Source organism: Manis pentadactyla, chromosome 3, assembly GCF_030020395.1.
Source record: "Manis pentadactyla isolate mManPen7 chromosome 3, mManPen7.hap1, whole genome shotgun sequence".
Lineage (NCBI taxonomy): Eukaryota > Metazoa > Chordata > Mammalia > Pholidota > Manidae > Manis > Manis pentadactyla.
This window is the reverse complement of record NC_080021.1, coordinates 133,761,305-133,781,294: the sequence shown is the minus strand read 5'-3', so window position 1 is coordinate 133,781,294 and position 19,990 is coordinate 133,761,305. Positions and strand designations below refer to the sequence as shown.

The following is a 19,990-nucleotide window of genomic DNA, read 5'->3' as shown; positions in this document are numbered from 1 at the left end:
TCAAAAAACTACCAAAGAACAAAACCCCCGGGCCAGATGGATTTACCTCGGAACTTTATCAGACATACAGGGAAGACATAATACCCATTCTCCTTAAAGTTTTCCAAGAAATAGAAGAGGAGGGGATACTCCCAAACTCATTCTATGAAGCTAACATCACCCTAATACCAAAACCAGGCAAAGACACCACCAAAAAAGAAAACTACAGACCAATATCCCTGATGAACGTAGACGCAAAAATACTCAACAAAATTTTAGCAAACCGAATTCAAAAATACATCAAAACCATCGTACACCATGACCAAGTGGGATTCATCCCAGGGATGCAAGGATGGCACAACATTCGAAAGTCCATCAATATCATCCACCACATCAACAAAAAGAAAGACAAAAACCACATGATCATCTCCATAGATGCTGAAAAAGCATTTGACAAAGTTCAACATCCATTCATGATAAAAACTCTCAGCAAAATGGGAATAGAGGGCAAGTACCTCAACATAATAAAGGCCATCTATGAAAAACCCACAGCCAACATTATATTGAATAGCGAGAAGCTGAAAGCATTTCCGCTGAGATCGGGAACTAGACAGGGATGCCCACTCTCCCCACTGTTATTTAACATTGTACTAGAGGTCCTAGCCACGGCAATCAGACAAAACAAAAAAATACAAGGAATCCAGATTAGCAAAGAAGAAGTCAAACTGTCACTATTTGCAGATGACATGATACTGTACATAAAAAAACCCTAAAGACTCCACCCCAGAACTACTAGAACTGATATCGGAATACATCAAAGTTGCAGGATACAAAATCAACACACAGAAATCTGTGGCTTTCCTATATACCAACAATGAACCAACAGAAAGAGAAATCAGGAAAACAACTCCATTCACAATTGCATCAAAAAAAATAAAATACCTAGGAATAAACCTAACCAAAGAAGTGAAAGACTTATATTCTGAAAACTACAAGTCACTCTTAAAAGAAATTAAAGGGGACACTAACAGATGGAAACGCATCCCATGCTCATGGCTAGGAAGAATTAATATCGTCAAAATGGCCATCCTGCCCAAAGCAACATACAGATTTGATGCAATCCCTATGAAACTAACAGCAACATTCTTCAATGAACTGGAACAAATAATTCAAAAATTCATATGGAACCACCAAAGACCCCGAATAGCCAAAGCAATCCTGAGAAAGAAGAATAAAGTAGGGGGGATCTCACTCCCCAACTTCAAGCTCTATTATAAAGCCATAGTAATTAAGACAATTTGGTACTGGCACAAGAACAGAGCCACAGACCAATGGAACAGACTAGACAATCCAGACATTAACTCAGACATATATGGTCAATTAATATTTGATAAAGGAGCCATGGACATACAATGGCGAAATGACAGTCTCTTCAACAGATGGTGCTGGCAAAACTGGACAGCTACATGTAGGATAATGAAACTGGACCATCGTCTAACCCATATACAAAAGTAAACTCAAAATGGATCAAAGACCTGAATGTAAGTCATGAAACCATTAAACTCTTGGAAGAAAACATAGGCACAAACCTCTTAGACATAAACATGAGTGACCTCTTCTTGAACATATCTCCCCGGGCAAGGAAAACAACAGCAAGAATGAACAAGTGGGACTATATTAAGCTGAAAAGCTTCTGTACAGCAAAAGACACCATCAATAGAACAAAAAGGAACCCTACAGTATGGGAGAATATCTTTGAAAATGACACATCCGATAAAGGCTTGACGTCCAGAATATATAAAGAGCTCACACGTCTCAACAAACAAAAAACAAATAACCCAATTAAAAAATGGGCAAAGGAACTGAACAGACGGTTCTCCAAAAAAGAAATACAGATGGCCAACAGACACATGAAAAGATGCTCCACATCGCTAATTATCAGAGAAATGCAAATTAAAACTACAATGAGGTATCACCTCACACTAGTAAGGATGGCTGCCATCCAAAAGACAAACAACAACAAATGTTGGCGAGGCTGTGGAGAAAGGGGAACCCTCCTACACTGCTGGCGGGAATGTAAACTTGTTCAACCATTGTGGAAAGCAGTATGGAGGTACATCAAAATGCTCAAAACAGACATACCATTTGACCCAGGAATTGCACTCCTAGGAATTTACCCTAAGAATGCAGCAATCAAGTGTGAGAAAGACCAATGTACCCCTATGTTTATCGCAGCACTATTTACAATAGCCAAGAATTGGAAGCAACCTAAATGTCCATCGATAGATGAATGGATAAAGAGGATGTGGTACATATACACAATGGAATACTACTCAGCCATAAGAAAAGGGCAAATCCAACCATTTGCAGCAACATGGATGGAGCTGGAGGGTATTTTGCTCAGTGAAACAAGCCAAGCAGAGAAAGAGAAATACCAAATGATTTCACTCATCTGTGGAATATAAGAACAAAGGAAAAACTGAAGGAACAAAACAGCAGCAGAATCACAGAACTCAAGAATGGACTAACAGGTACCAAAGGGAAAGGGACTGGGGAGGATGGGTGGGTAGGGAGGGATAAGGGGGGGCAGAAAAAGAGGGGTATTAAGATTAGCATCCATAGCGGGGTGGGAGAAAGGGGAGGGCTGTACAACACAGAGAAGACAAGTAGTGATTCTACAACAGGTTGCTACGCTGATGGACAGTGACTGTAAAGGAGTATATAGGGGGGACCTGGTATAGGGGAGAGCCTAGTAAACAAAGTATTCGTCATGTAAGTGTAGATTAATGATTAAAAAAAAATGCAGTTCCTATGTGGTGACCTCTAATGAGTTCTACACAATGATATAAAGGACATATAAAAGTGTAGTCAAAGGGTCTGTTTGTGTTTATACAGAGGATCAAAGCCTAATTTGGCTACCCCGAAAATGAACTAAGATACGATATGAAAAAGAACTTCCAACATCAGCACTCTCGGGAAGACTCATGCCAGAAGATGATCATCAAAAAACCCCAACAAAGATCCACGCACTGCTACAGCTGTAGATGCACTCATCCCACCAGCTCCTGGACTTGCCATGGGAAAGATGAAGGAGATATCTAAGCTGGCCTGTGCATGCAGTAAAACAAAAATTGGACTGGATCTATACTGTTGGAACTCAACCAAGAATTAGGAGAAGTGCAAATTGTAGCACTCCAAAATCTTACAACCACAGACTATTTATCGTTAAAAGAACATATGGGATATGAACAGTCCCCAGGAATGGGGTGTTCGAGTTTATCTGAATTCTCTCAGACTGTTTAAGTTCAGTCGGACAATATCCACCATATCATAGATAAGTTTTCACAAATGCCTAAGGTGCCTAACTGGTTTTCTTGGTTTCACTGGAGATGGCTGGTAATTACAGGTATGCTTTGGTTAGGTAACTATATTCCTATTATGTTAATGTGTCTGCACAATTTAATTAGTCGTTTAAAACCTATCCATGCTGAAGTTACTCTACAAGAAGATATGTCAAAGAAATAATCAATCTTCCCAGGTTTTCTTCTGCCTGCTACTTCTATAGCTTTTCTTCTTCCTACCTAATCACAACCTTTAAATAGAACTCGTGCCACATGTCGAATTTACCGAGTATCATAATTCTTCCAAGTGGTAAAGACACCTCAAGACAAAAGCTGGGCATAGAAGCCACAGGGCATAAATATGCAAAGAAGTAAAAAGCTAACCTTTTCAAACGATAAGGCTTCTCTCTCACTTACCAACTTAACATTTCCCTGTATGGCCCCAGAAGATGACTGGTTAGCCAGAGACGGGTAAGATTCCTCAAGGGAGGAACAACCTAAGACAGGCACAGTCGCAGGGGGCCATCTGGTGAGAAAATGGGGAGCAGCAGAGGTGAGGCTTAGAACCTCCCCCCTCATGTTCTGAGAGAAATCTTCTGCATACATGGATGTTTATTGCCCTCGTCTAGCGCGGATTAACACATAGTCTACAGGCACACACCTGATCATCTACATTTGCTCTCTTACAACACTAAACTCTGTTTTCTACCTTTATCTCGTATCTACCTACCACTTCAGCATTTTATTAAAAATAATAATAATAGAGAAATGTGGTATCCACATATAAATCAAGTTTAAAAATCAAATGAATATTCATATTTGAACTGACTGTGTATAGTTCATAATGCATTAACAAAACCGAAAGCTTCTGTGATAACTGCCCTTGCACTGTTCACCATGTAACTTATTCACTATGTAAGAATTTGTACTCCATGTAAGAATTTGTTCGTTATGCATCAGAAGATTGGAGACTGACGAAAATTAGGCTTGGGGTGGATTAATGATTGTACATTGAGTATTGACCCCCCTATACAGAAATTTATTGTGGTTAACAACTATTTGATCAATAAATATGAGAGATGCCCTCACAAAATATATATATATTTAAACACACTTCCAATTGTAAAATAAATAAGTAACCGGGATGTAATGTATAGCATAAGGAATATAGTCAAAATATTGTAACAACTTGGTATGGTGATACCTGGTACCTAGAACTATCATGTATATAAATGTTGAGTCGCTGTGTTGTACACCTGAAACTAATGTAATGCAATGCTGTTGTCAACTACCCTTCAATAAAAAATAAAAAAAAAAAAAAGCCTCAAACTCATTCAAAATACAAGGCAGTACTTCTCTAACTATTTCTGTTAGGAACAAAATTAAACCAATCCAGCAGTCACAAGGAAACCTTTCTGAAGCTGGGACTTTAAGAAGGAAAGTTCAAATGGCAAAGTGCTTTATTTCTCCAACTATGAGAGACGTCAAGAAGCAAAGGGTGCATGTCCCAAGACAACTCAGGACAGGAGCCATTCATTTGGCCATGCACAAGACTATCCAAAACCTGGATGGCAGGCAGAGGCCATCCACTGAGGACCTGACTCGAGATGGAGTGCCAGGGGACAGGGAATACTTTGCTGACTCTGTGAAACACAGCCATCTGAAGGAACTGGGGGTTCAACCACCTCTGGGGATGACAGAATTCATCACTTTATGTCTCTACCAAAATGGTTATCAGGTGAAACCTCACTACAGAGCTATCATAGGTTACCTGGCCTCCTACCATTTCACACAAGGACACTTGAAGGTTCTGAGCATAATTTAATATATTCCCCAACTGTGCAGTACATGTATGCTATTGGAGAGCACAAAGATTCCCTAAAACTTAATTTAAAGGAGAATAGCCTTCCAAAAACTGAAGGAACAAAACAGCAGCAGACTCACAGAACCCAAGAATGGACTAACAGTTGCCAAAGGGAAAGGGACTGGGGAGGGTAGGTGGGAAGAGAAGGATAAGGGGAATAAGAGGCATTATGATTAGCACACATAGTGTGGGGCTTGGGGGGCACGGGGAAGGCAGTATAGCACAGAGAAGACAAGAAGTGACTTTGTAGCATCTCACTACGCTGATGGACAGTGACTGTAATGGGGTATGTGGTGGGGACTTGATCATGCAGGGAATCTAGTAATCACAATGTAGTTCATGTGATTCTATATTAACGATACCAAAAAAAAGAGAACAGCTTTCTATGGCTGTCAAGAGCCAGCCCCAAAGATCTGTGTGCAGTGCTCTGCAGTGAAACTGCCATTGGAAGAACAATTCACAATATGCTCAGACAGAGAAAAGTCAGAAAAGGGGGAAGGGATACTGTCTTACCAATGGGTTACATCCCCAGGCAAGTTCACTATGGATTCAATGTGACCAATGAAAATGACAGTAGAACTTTCTTGGGGTGAAAGGGTTTATTACCCGACTCATTCTCCTGGCAGTAGGTTGAGCACTAGTGTCTCTGCCTCTGGCCAGAGCACTGGGCCAAGCTCTCTATATAGCGCAATAATAGCTTATTGCCTAAAGGTGTGGAAGCAGTAGCCTAGCAACAGGCAAGTTACATCATCAAGTGGTTTAAGTTCAGAGAGGATACCGGCCATAGGAATCCCAAATTCCCCACACTCTACCCCTCCAGGATTCTCATATTACAATCTACACTCTCTCAATCTTCTGCAACAGTCCCAGTGCAAGAAAGCTGGAGCACTGTAACCAGATTCCACAACAGCAGCAGATAATAACAACAGCTTAGAGATAACACAAATTATGACAAAATAGGATTTTGAACAAAAATTATAATAATCCTCAAGCCAGAGGAGGTTCCCAATCCACAAAGACCTTAGGGGCGTAAGCACATGATTTAATGCCACCAACATAGGGAGATCTTGTCCTTCAGGTAGGATGCATGCAAGAGAGTGGTCCTGTGATAGGACTGAAGTAGGAAGGGGGTCCCTTCCAGGTCTAATATACCATACTTTTACTCCTCTCTCCATTGGGGTTACTGAGGGGTCTATATATAGTGCTACTGGAGGTGCATGCACTGGCCATAATGATAAAACAGAACTCCCCGAGAAGATGCTCCTACCTTCTGGCTGTTCAGGATACACTGCTGTGATCTTTGGGGTCACTGCTGTTATTCCAGGAATACACAGGAGGCCAGCTTCCAGGCCTTGTCTCCAAGGTGCCAGGAGAGCCAGTCATTGTTGGTCTATGTGTCGAAAGGTCCAAGACCATGTCCACTGAATGGAGTCTCCAGGGTTTAGTGCAGTCAGTGCTGGCAGCAAGATATTATTCTGATGGCTGAACCTCAGCTAAAACGATTCTTTCTTGGTTTGTATTTGCAGTTGTATGGGGGTGGCAGCAATATGTGTTAACATGTCTATGGAGCTCAGGGCTCCCTTTCAGGGTTTCTCATTCAAACGCCACAGCACAATCTATAAGCAGGCTGACCGTCCCCACAGACTATTGGTATCAGACTTTAGTCCGGATTTGAACAAGCCATTGTGCCTCTCTATCACGCCAACTGTGGTAGGATTGTATGGCACATGAAACTTCCATTTGATTCCCAACTGTTGCACCTATTCTTGCAGTGTATGTCCAGTAAAATGGGTGCCCTGATCCCTCTGAATTACCTGTGTTCGACCATAGGCGGCAAAGAGATGCTCCAGGCCTCTTTTGTTCATCTGCTGGTCTGCACAACGGGTAGAAAAAGCAACCAGAAGTCCAGTACCTGTGTCTACACAAGTCATGGCACACTTATATCCTTCTGACACAGGTGGAGGCCCAATATAGTCTATCTGCCACCTGATGAGGGGTATTGCCCCTTACCTATTGTCCCATGTTGCTGTGGAACTCGGTGTAAGTCCCTTTTAGAGCATATGACACACTCCTGTCAGGTTCTACTAACTTCTTCAAAGGTCAAAGGCAAGCCCCGACAGGCTATAGCCCACATTGTCTTTTGCCCCACATGCAACAAATGCTGATGTAACCACTGGGCTACATCAGAGGCAGGTTTTGCTTCTAACCAACATACCTGGACCAATTTATTTGCTTCATCATTTCCTGAGGATGCCAGAGGCAAATGACCTTTCACATGGTATATTATTTTAGCCTGACCACAGGCCCATAAGTCTTGACACAATTCTTGCCCCCAAAGGGGTCAGTGACCAACCAGCCAGTTGGCATGGTACCAACTTGGTAGCCACAGGGTCAAGCCCCGATAGACAGCCCAGCTGTCAGTGCAGACAACTATAGGGAAGGGTTCCTGGCTGATCACAAGCCACACTGCCCATAACTCTGCCCATCCCCTGCTCTTCCCTCACCATCTTCCATCCGTATTGTCTCAGCCTTAGGATGGAAAGCTATGGCCCTTCAATTTGGGGGCTGCCTTGGTTGGAGCCATCTGTGTACCATGCATCATCAGGTATAGGGGCTCTTTCCTCCCGATAGAGACTCTCTGCTACTAATGGTTCAAAATCAAATTCTTCCTGCTTTTCACTAGTATATGTCACTGACCCCAATAAGCATTGGAGTTCTTCACCCAAGGGGCTACTAGAGAGGGCACTATGCTGCTTTAGGTAAGCACCCCACTTGGCCAGTGTGGGTGTTTGTGCCACAACACTCCTTGGCTTTTGGGTCCAGTCTCGTACCCACCCCAAGATGGGATAGGTGGTTATTACCTTTAACAGAGCCATTCCAGTAATGGGTTCTGTAACTAGCAAGGCATGATACATGGCAGCCAGTTGTGTATCAAAGTGTATCGTACCTCTGCCCCTTTCCAGAGTTGTGACCAGAATCCAACGGGTTGGCGAGTTCATTCAAGCAGCTACCAGAGACCCCAGCCATAACCATCTTCAGTGATATGAACATTCAGATCACAGGGCCTTCATGGGTCTATCACACTCAAGGCCTGCACAGCCTTGACTGCCCGTTTTGCTATAGTAAAGGCAGATGCACATGTCTTATCCCAGTACCACCTGACACCCTTTTGTAACAACCAGTATAAAGGCTTCAGAATTTGTGCCAAGTGCAGGATAAATACTCTCCAGTAGCATAGAAGACCCAGAAACTCCTGTAACAATGCTACTATTGTAGAGGTAGGAAAGACCTGGACCTTATCTATAACTGCTTCTGGTATAACTTTGGTCTCACCCAAATAGACAACCCCCAAGAATTTGGCAGACAAACGAGGTCCCTGAACCTTGGTACTGTTCACAGCCCATCTTTTCTCCTGTATATGTTGCAGCAGTCTAGGTGCTGCACCTTCTAGATCTGAAAGAGAATTGGACATGAGCATGACATCATCCATATAATGGTATACCCGCGCCGTTGGTGGTTTCTTCCATGTAGCCAAGTCCTGGGCTACAAGTCCATGACAGATGGTGGGGCTGTGGAGGTATCCCTATGGGAGGACAGTGAAATTCCACTGCCATCCTTCCCACATGAAGGCAAACTGTTCCTGACTTTCCTGCTCAATGTCGATGGAAAAGAAGGCATTAGCAAGATCTACCACGTAATGGTATTTTCCTAGTTTGTGGCTGAGGGTGTCCATCAGGTCTGTAATAGAGGGGACAGCAGCATGCATAAGGGGTATGACCTTATTCAGTTCTCTATAATCCACAGTCATACGCCAGGAGCCATCTGGCTTTTTTACTGGCCACACCAGGGAATTCAAAGGACTATGGGGGGCCTTTATAATACCCACCTTTTCCAGCTCCTGGAGAGTTTTTCCAATCTCTTTATGCCCTCCAGGCAGTTTGTATTGTTTGGTATTAGTCACCCGTTGAGGCACAGGCAAAGTTATGAGCGGGTGCCTAGCATGTCCCCTCAGAACTGCCTTCACCACACGTACTCTCAGTCTGAACTCACCTGCAGTGATCTGCAACCACAGACCCTGCAGGATATCAATCTCCGAAATATACTCAGGGATAGGAGATATATACACGGTATACTCTTTTGGGGATAGATACCCTATTCCCAAAGGGATTTTGGCTTGTTTCACTCTGATAGCCTAACCCCCATATCTATCTATGATAGTGGGGTTCCTGGGGAACAGCTCAGGGTTACCATGAATCAGTGAACATTCAGCCCCTGTGTCCAGCAGAGCCAGGACATGTTGCATGTTCACCAGCGACCAATGGATAGCTATTTCAACATGTGGCCTCCAGTGCTCCCCTGGTCCCTCAGGGCAGGTACCTCGACCTTCCCCTCAGTTGAACAGTGTTTCCCAATCATCTTCCTGTATGGGTTCAAGTGAGGTTGGCTCGCTCTCCAGCAGGAAGTCTTGCAAACACACAGGCAAGACTTGTGGCTCTGTCTCTGACCTCTGCCTCTTTGGTCTTAATGGCTAGAACTGTGCTCTGGTTTCAGTTGTTGCCATAGCTCTAGTAAGATCCTATTTGACTTCCTGTCTAATTTCCTTCTGTCTGCTCCTGCCTGTATGAAATCAACCCACATCTGGTTCCTGGTAACCTTCATGGGGCCCTTTAAATTCTTCTTGTGAGTAGCAGACCTTATTTCTTTCCATGTTCTCATTGCTCCAGCCTCTCCTAAGTCTGCTACTGTATGTGTAACCTCCCTTATGGGCTACCCTAAGTGAGGGGCAGGAATGGCCAATAGAAACCCAAAGAGGGATGTGGGAGCCATTTGAAGCACAAAATTTCTCATCCTGATAGTGAAAAGCTCTTCTTCTAGGCCATGATTCTCTAAGCTATAGATGGCATTTCTTATGCCTAGCTTCCATAACACCTGTTGGAGCTCAGCATATGCCTGCCATCTAGCAGGGAAGGATGGTAGATCACCCTGATTGGGCCACACAGCACAAAGTGCAGCCATAAGCCAATCAAGGAGGCAGTGATTTGCTGGGGTCTGATGTGCACTTTGTAACTGCTGCCTCAAGGGGGGCTGAACCATCAGGGAAGCCAGCTCTCCCATCTCCATCCAGACAGAACAACTCCATCCACTCCTAAGTCCCACAGATGCAGGAGCCAAGCTGATATTGTCTCCGAGTGCCTCTGATTAAACCGGGAGCCTAAATCCACAAGCTCAGCCTGAGTATACGGGCAGAGCATAGAGTGCTCCACGACCTGGGGAGGGGGCTGTGCCTCTCCTTGGGGAACTCTGGCTTCTGGGTCTTTATTTTCTTTATAACTGCTGGGCTTGCTTTCAGTAAAGGAGGGGTCAGTGGCCCCAGCAGCACCCCTTCATCCTTCCCCTGCTCCTCCATTTCCAGGACTGATGGGACCTTTCTCTCCCCTTCCCCAAGTGCCTCCTCTGCTACATCCTCTACCTGTTCTACAGTGCCTCACAGCAATGTTAGCTCAGTTTTCAGCAGCTCTCTTACTTCACCTCAATGCTTTGCAGCTGGCATTCTCATGCCACCTCCGCCTGTGCTTCCTTCAGGAGTTCATCTTTTTCCTTTATGGCCTTTTCCTCTTTCAGAGCACCAGGCAGTGCTGCTGTCTCATTCTGTAAGGAATCTTTGACCTCTTCAATGCACCTTGCTGCCAGTGTTCTTGTGCTGCCTCCTCTTGCATCAATGCCATTTCCTTCTTCAGGGAATCTACAGCAGTTTGCAGTTTGCATTCTTGTGCCACCATTTCTTGGGTCTTTTTCAAGAGCATGTCCTTCTCTTCTGTAGACTTTTTTAATACTGTGAGAAGCAGCCATCCCCCAGTCCCCACTGCCTCACAGGCACTCTGTCCACTCTGTCTCTCAAAAGACCTACTTACTAAACCAAGGGCCACCCCTACTGCCTCAGGTATCACCTCCACTTGCCTCCAGTCCTGGGGTGGGGCCCAGCCCTCTAGGAGGCAAGCCACCTCAGACCACATACCCATTGGGGTACAGTCCACTGTCTCCCCTTTCAAAGAGGCAGCCTGCTGAAACACCCTCCCATAAGGGCAGCTTGTCTTTTTACTTGGTCAACAATGAACCCTGCCAACTTTGCCAATTGTCTTGCCAATGGGTTTCAGCCCCCGGCAAAGTCAGTACGGATTCAGTGTGACCAAAGAATATGACAGTAGAACGTTCTTGGGGTGAAAGGGTTTATTACATGGTTCATTCTCCCAGGGGTAGGTCGAGCACTAGCGTCTCTGCCTCTACCCAGTGCACTGGGCCGAGCTCTCTATATAGTGCAATAATAGCTTATTGCCTATGGGTGTGGAAGTGGTAGCCTAGCAATAGGTCAGTTACATCATCAAGTGGTTTAAGTTCAGTGGGATCCTGACCATAGGAACCCCAATTTCCCCACAGATACTAAATCACTGAGTTCTGACAGGGCATATTAAAAAGCTTGCTACCTGTAGGTGAACCCCCATAGTAAGAAAGCCACACTCGGGGACTGCCAGGCCAAAACAAAGAGAGAGCCTAAGGTACGCTTCCAATCTCATCATTACTACTGAGATCATCTTCATTCTCTAAAGGGTCCTGGTTTGGTCAATAAATTATAGGATCACCCTAACTAAAAATACTATAAGTTTTAAATAAAAGTAAATAAAAATTGTAGGCAAGATGATTCTTAGCAGCAATATAAAAATATTGATAGCATTTTTATAATCGCAAAAAAACTGGGCACCATCAGAATGTCTGCCAACAGTAAAATGGCATTGTGGATTCCATGACTGAACACGGTATACTACACATCAAAAACCAGAGAGCTTTCAAATTAATTAGCTTTAGCTAAAAATGTCCACTTGGCTGGATCTCAAAACTCATGTAGAACAACAGCAAACAGAAGAATGCATTAGTGTTATACCATTTATAAGTTCAAAAACAGCACCACCACCCAATCTATGGTTTAAAGTAACAGATTATGAAGAAAAGCAATACATTAAAAATCACAAACCTTCAGTTATAAAATAAACAAGTCCTGGACATACAGTGTACAGCATGGTGACTACAGCTGCACTGTATATTTAAAAGTGGCTGAGAGAGAGATCTTAAAAGTTTTCATCTCAAGAAAAAAAAAATGCCATAACTGCATGGTGATTGGTGTTAAACAAGATATATTGTAGTGGTGACTTTCCAATATACTGAATCATCTTGTATTCCTGAAACTGACATAAAGTTATATGTCAGTTATTATCTAGATTACAGAATATTTTAAAAGTAATATAAACATCTGTAAAAGAAAATGCAGGGTAATACTTATCCGGGAAAATGAAGAAGCTTGTGAGCAAGGGAAACCTTAAAAGTACTGTAGGGTCTATTTGTAGACTAGACAATGAGCCAATATACATCTTTTTAAGAAGTATTAATAGTATTTTTTAAAGTACTTGCATCTATTTCACAATAACAATGGATTCATATCACATCAGAGTGTAAATATTTATGAAAAGTATCGATCCACCTCTTGCGTTGCTATGTGTTTACATTCTGAACATGCAGAATGTTCAAATATGAAAGATGATTCCATGGTTTGAAAATAGCTTTTAACTTTTTAAATACAAAAAACATTTCATTTTGTATCATTAACCAATGTAGTAAGGGTTTCCTTCTTTCCCCTTTTAGTGCTTCAAAATCTTTTCACCTTTTATGTTACAGCTCCTGGATAAATTTTTTACTTAGTTTTGAAGGAATTTGTTCCTCTGCAGAGCTATAAAATCCATCATAAGTGCAAAGGTTTAAAAAACTATCTGGGTCAGGAATGTGCCATATTTAGCAAGCAGGGAAAGCAAGCAATCTGATCATTTAAGGCTGCTGGCACTACTCCACCTTTTACAGTGATGGTTGCTTTAGGGAACTTGAAAGATTAAACACCCTGATTCATGGTTTGTATGTTTACTGTCAATTCTTAGGGAGGATTTTATACTTTCTTGTTGAGCTATCAAGCTATCTCCACATGATTCCAAACTTATTTAGAAAGAAACAGCTATAAAATGCAAAATAGCAACAATATCAATCACAGCTTCAAGCCAAGATTAGAAATAAGTCTTACTATTGACAGGTCTCAGATTTTGGTAGTTCAAGATTTTTCACTTGAATGCCCCAGGAATGGAGATTCAAAGCTCCCCTTCCCTGGTGGGAAGGGCCCTAGACAGACTCAGAGGTCCACTGAGCAGGCAAACATCCCATTTACTATTCTCCAGAGGAGATGGCTGGAAATCGTCTTGGTGAAGTGCATCACCAACCAATGAGTGAAATACTAAGAAATAGCCATTAAATTAATTCTCTTGCTCCGGTCTCTGTAAAGATGCCCTATTGTATAAGCAGTGGGAATAGAATATTTCATAAACTTCAAAGTGTAGCAGACCCCTTGGTGAAATGCAGACTGTGGCTCAGGAAGTCAGGGACATTTCCAACAAGCTTCCAGGCGATGATAACACAGCAGTTCATGGACTGAACTTTGGGCAGCCAGGCTCCCTGTGAACACCAGGCTCCAGGGAGAAGAGCAACACCCAAAAGCAGCAATAAAACTGGCACATAATATCTGTAGGGAAGGTCCTAAGGGTCATTTGGCACCAGGAAAGTTCCCTATAGCAAAGTACTATAGGTGAGAAATAGAGAACAATGACCCTCCAGGGTTGCCTGAACATGGAATCATGTGGAGAGCATTAAGAAACCTGTTGCCCAGGCCTTGAGACCAGTTAAGTCAGGATCTCTGGTGATAAAGCCAGGCACATGCATTTTTTTAGCTTTCCAGGTGACTGCAATGTGCAGCCATAGTTGAAAACAAGGGCCAAATTTAAGACCAAAATTATCATGTACATTTAAGCAAGACCACTTAAAGATTTGCATTTTAGGCCATAATTTATCATCTTTGTCCATTCAACATTCCCATTCACTATAATGCAAAAAGAAAACTCATTCTTCATTATTAATTTTCATTTAAAGCTGTCAGCTCCTTAGAAGGCAGGAGCTGGGGAGATAGATGGGTTTGACTGCTAATGTAGCCGGCTCCTTTCACTTACCTCCCAAGTAATAGGTGTTGCCTGAATCAATCTGCCCACGCAGGGAACCAGCCACAGAGGCTGCCTCACCATCCACCATCACACTCAGGTGATTCCCTTTAGCAGTTAAGGACACAGAATGCCACTGCCCATCATTTAATCCAGCACCTGAAGGTAAACAAAATGGGTTAAAAGAGATTGCTATGGACCCTACCAGTACTTGAAAACAACTTGGTGCAGATCTTGAACTCCCTGGTGAACTAGCTGAAGCCCATCCATGTCACTCAGCGGCTGGGCAAGAAGAACACACTGCAGAGAGCAAGGAGAAGCTTTGGGTAGATATGGGTTTGCTGGGGTTCTAAGGAGGCAGTTAGGTGATGTGGTAAGCTGGCCATGTTTACCTAGGAGGAGGTGTTACCCATGCCATTCGGAAGGAGGACGAGGGCTCACTGAGTCTGCTTTTTGGCTGCAGAGAGTGCCTGTGTCTGATCCTCCATAGACATGGACTGGCCTTTCTGGTTCTCACGTTTTAACAAAAACAGTTATGTCCAGTTGGGAGAGTTATGGCCTATATGTGCATTGCCAGGGCTGTATTTAACTTCTTCACAACTCAGTTAAGTCAGAAAAGTACAGATAGAAAGGCACAGAAAGGAATCACAGTGAAAGCAGTGAAGACGAAGCAAGAATGGAAAGCCCCATGTTCTGGCTAAGGGAGTAGAGCATCTAATCTCCAGTCCTGGTGCCTGGAGAAAACAAGACTCCACAACTTACCCCGAACAATCCTGAACCAATCAAATTTCTAATTACGTGGCTTAGGAGATAATGTGTCAGTCTCATCTAGTTAATTAACATTTTGGGATGTTGAAAAGTACAGGTATTTTCCAATATTGTATATAAAAATAAAAAATTTTTCTTACTTTTGTGTATTTTGATTACCTATAAAAATATTGGCAGACTATTTAGAAAAAAAGTCTTTAAAATTAATTTAAATATTAATAAAAGATTAAAGCACATTGAACAAAATATAAAATTTAAAAAGCACCACACTAAAGTGTGTGTGTACATAGTTCAGCATGGTATAAAAATGGAAAAAGATGTGAAGACATATTCTTAAATATTAACTTTAATTTTGTTTTTATTTTATGTTCTTTTTCCATTTTCTGTAAATCTGATACAGTGCACTCCAGCTATTGTTATATTATTTTTAAAAACTAATATTAGTCCCTCCTAAAGCAGTCACTGTCTCTTGAATCCATGAGATGAAATATCTATTTTTCTTAAAGTGATGGAGTTGGGAATGGTCATATAGTTGAATCACTCACTGATCAGCTTCCAACTGCCAAGCAGTGACCCCTACAACTCACTGGGCAGGTTACACTGAATGTAAATCCCACACTGTTGTGCAGGAGGTAAATCAGTAAACAGAGACTCAGTACACTCACCAAGACAGTTTTTGTTAGTCAGCATCTACTAAGTTCCTTTGTGGAAGCAAACCACCTCCAAGTTTCAGCGAGTAACAACTACAGTTTGTTTCTGCTCTGGCCCCAGGCCACCTGGGTCTCTGTCCCCTGTGCCCAGGTGTTTACTCCTGCAGGATTAAGGCCAACATGTGGCCCCATCTCTGCCTCATGGCTGAAAGAAAACAGCACTTGGTAGAATCTTGTATGGTATCTGAAGCATCTGTTTAGTCATCACTTCTGACATTCCATTGGACAAAAGGAGTAATTTGGCCAAGTTAAGGCAGCCTCCACTCCCTCCATAGGGGGTCCCCCCACAGCAGGCCACAGAGATTTATGTTTCCCTTAAAGAGGGCAGTGAATAATGGGGATCTAGAAATTGACTCTAATTTGAGGGAACATCCCAATATGTTTAATACATCTTACAAATGCTAAAGGTGCAGACAGTTAAGAAGCTTATGAGATTAGAAATTTACATATGAAAATTAGAAGTAAGTTTATAGCCTAGTGGGAATGTTATCCCCCAAGAAAACACAGTTGTATTTCTGGTAGAAAGTTAACTAGTCATATCTAATTTAACATCTTACTTTGATATTTACTGCCCAATTGAACATGTAAATCCATGTCCCTCTGCTCGACCTCTCACTGGTGACTTTGACATGGGCTCAAGTCCCATTTGTGTGGGAAATACATTTCTAACATATTAAACAGAAGGTCAGAGATCCTGTTGTAAAAACAGCTGTAACTGTCTTTCTAAGCCTGGTAAATATTAGTTATACTTCCCAGCACTCTCTTTCAGTGAGGACAGTCTCATGGTCACTGTTGCTGAAGTTCTTTGCTATGTGCACGGATTCAGTGCAATTTTGTTTCATGTCTGTGAAGCCAAAGTGTTCTCAAAGACTCAGCACACTGGCTTGGTTCATGAAGGATGATAAGAAAGCTGAGAACTTGAATATAGAAAACTTAGGTTAGATTTTTGTAACATATATTATGAAATTGATCCTGAAACAGAGTTCTGAAAGAAATCCTGTAATCCTAGAGCTAAAGAGGATAAACAAATCTCTAAGTGTTCCTTCCAGTCTTATCATTCAGTGTTTCTCCTAAAGGTTACATAGTGTATCTGTCAGTTTAATAACCATATCCATTTAAAATCTGACATTAAAGCCCAAATATTTAATTTGACACTATGAAATACACCCTTTCTCTGTTGCTCTGTACCTACTGACCTGTCTACTACACTGAGTTATTTTGTGGGAGAACTTGGAGAGAGCACTGCAGCATAGCTCACTGAGTTTGGAGTATGTGTCATTTGACGATGTAAATAAAAGCCTGACTTGTATTCTAATTCAAAAACAAAATGCCTGCATTTACATCCATTCCCTATATCTATCCATTATAATTCTCATCCTTTGTTTTTCTTTAGCATGTTTTCTACCCTTCCCACTTACGATGAAAGGACAGTGTTTCTCAGGCAGCACTACAGGTAGAGGATGGATAGAAAGCACGCAGGCTTTGCATTTTTAATCTGTGCTACCATGAAGACGTGCTGTTTCTGCCACAGCCCTCCAGGCCCCTAAAGCCTCCATCTGGGAGGTGTGATGGCTGTGAGACTAGTTTTAGAAATAATAACTAAAAGTAATTAAGTTATTACTGATCAGCAGGCACTGTGCCAATGATTTATATGCATGATATCACTGGATTCTCACGAAAACTCATACTAATGTCATTTTAAAGATGAGGAACCTGGGGCTTTGGGAGAACAAAGGGGCCGCTGGGGCAGCTGATCAAAGCCTATCAGCTGGAGCACAGCAGAGGCAGCTCAGGAGATGTGACTGGGAGTGGAGGCCTCCACTCACCCTTCCCATTTGCTTGTCAAATCATCTACTCTAATAACAGAGAATACTGACCATGGCAGTAAAGACAGTTTGGAAAAGGCTGGAACTGTGTATTTTCTTACACAAAAGGTGCTCTGTTAGTGAGCAAGCACACTTATTTCCGCCTTCCACTCCTTCTCTCCATGATAACCCCGTCTCCGGCCCAGCTCTCCATACACAAATACACTGGATTATACACAGCTGGTCCATTTCAAAATCTCTTCTGGAATATATTGAGATAACTTAGGACAAAATATATAAAGCCTGGAAATAGGCTAAAGGATGACTGCCCTTTCATGTGGTTTATGTTTAATTTATCCTTTATAATTTGGTTCATGGTTTGGTATTTGATACAAGGTCTAAAATGAAAAAAAATTGCTGTCTTATTTTTCATCTATTTCAAATGTATAAAAGATTGCCCCTCAAATGCTGCTAATGCAAGAGGCAAGTCTCAAGAGGAATTTACCTTTGGTTTGCTTCTGAAAAAAAACACACTGTGCTTAAAAACTGGTGGAATAAAACATCTGTGTAATGTTTCAGTGCCAGCCTAGAAAAAGGTTCAATAACTGATCTATGCATGTGTTTGTGGGAAGGGTGGTTATGTGCCCACTGGAAACTGCAGTAGAAGGCAATCACTTTTACTTAACATTACATGGGGACTGTAAATCTACATACACCAAGATTTAGGCAATTCACTGAATCTGAGGTGACACTGTCAGCTCAGTTCATTTGCTGAGGTCCACGAGGAAACCCAGCATGCTGGCAGTCAGATTTTTTTTTATTTATAAAAAGAAAGAAAAACCTAGTTTCCTTATCAGCTTTTCCAACCAGAACTGATAGCCATACGTCAGGCAAGATATTCCTTCCATATTCAACATTCATGGAATGACATGCCATGGATCTGTCCGGGTTTAAATTTTTATCAACATTCAAATGCAAAATAGTCCCTAAAATGCAATATAACATGACTTTAGAGGTGAGTTCAAAGCAATGGGTTCTTCTCACGAGACCAAAGCAGAACAGCCACCTACAGTTATTAGAGGCCTTCCCAGAAACAAACAGCCCCTAAAGGTTCAAAGGAAGCAGCATTTCTGACATAAGAGGGAAAAATTATCACTTAAAATATCATGAAAACCATTATGTTCAAAGGCAGTCAAAAGTAATCCACTTTCTCAAGACTACTTAGAATTAGGCTAGTGTCTTCCATTATTTCAAGTTTAGCTGTAGTACCAACCATCAACTTACAAATAAGTTATATTTTCAACTTTTTGATAATTATGCTTTGATGTAGCTAAAGACATCAACAACCTGGTGTTACCTACTTCAAAGGGAAAATTAATCTAGTTCCTTCTAGTAGGATTTTGAAAATCATATTGATACAGTCATTCATTGTAGAGATTATCAACCTTAGGTACAGTCCTGGCAAACACCCACATGTTATCTCAGGCACTATGTTTGCTACCTGCCGTGGCGTCCCTCGCCGCATGTCCAGGCTGGGAGAGACTCAGCTTGACTTTTCCGTCATGAAGAACAAGGACAAGAAACTGAGTGGCCAGCAACAGTCCTGATCTGTTCCATGTTCGAAACTGGAAAGCAACAGACGCTTTGTCCTCTCCAAAGGTGCCTCCCAGGGCCAGGTAACTCCTGGGGCTCATAAAAGTCACGGGGACAGTGTGAGGGTGCAAACAGGAGAAGGACACATTTCCCTGTGAATACAGTGAAGGGGCTTTAGGATGACGTAGGACGACCCTCCCATTTCATTACCAACAGATTTTTCAGGACTTACAGAGTTTCTTCCCAACTTTCTGGCATGCTAGGGTTTAAAGAACTAGGCTTCCCTGTCAAACTTAAACCCAGATGTACCTCATGGGTCCCTGAACAAAAGCACTGTTCAAGATGCACAGGCCTATTTCTGAGTCTTCTAGGAAATTCCATCTTCTCCAATTCTCAGCATTAGCAAAGGAGTCTCAGGCCAAGTCTTTTCCAGGCCCTGTGCTGTGTGTGGGATCCAACAGACGAGACGATTTCTTCCCAAAGGTGTTAAATGCTGTCATCCAATGTGAGGATCAGCTCATGGATCACCCATTCCTGGAAGCTGCCTGTACTTGCCTCGGTTATGCCAACTTGATTATCAGTTTGTCACTCAGGTGACAGGTAACATCTTACTGTTGGGGGAGGGTTTGCATATCTGAAGGAAAGGATGTGGCCCCACTGCCCATCCCAGAGCAGGCTGCTGCCTCTCAGAAGCTCTCAGAGGCCATGTCCCCAAGGGTGTCACCCCACCAAGGTGACCTAGCAGGCTGTTTTTATACAATTCTGTTTTAGAGAACATTTCATCCCTAGATTGTCTCTATTGCTCCAGAATCAAATTTATTTTTGGTCATAGTGTTTGAATGAGAAGAAC

At 42.4% G+C, this 19,990-nt stretch overlaps 1 protein-coding gene across 4 annotated transcripts in view; it reads right to left on the bottom strand.

Annotated features, from left to right (window-relative positions):
* Positions 1-19,990, bottom strand: part of LOC118922095 (contactin-associated protein-like 3) — a 219,561-nt gene that overhangs the window by 68,785 nt on the left and 130,786 nt on the right. For all 4 annotated transcript variants that reach the window (XM_036904445.2, XM_057498476.1, XM_036904444.2 and 1 more), the window contains 2 exons: positions 19,049-19,292; positions 14,277-14,423 (listed from right to left, as the gene is read on the bottom strand). In XM_036904445.2, the coding sequence (XP_036760340.2) occupies positions 14,277-14,423; positions 19,049-19,292 (391 nt within the window). The remainder of the gene's footprint in view (positions 1-14,276; positions 14,424-19,048; positions 19,293-19,990) is intronic.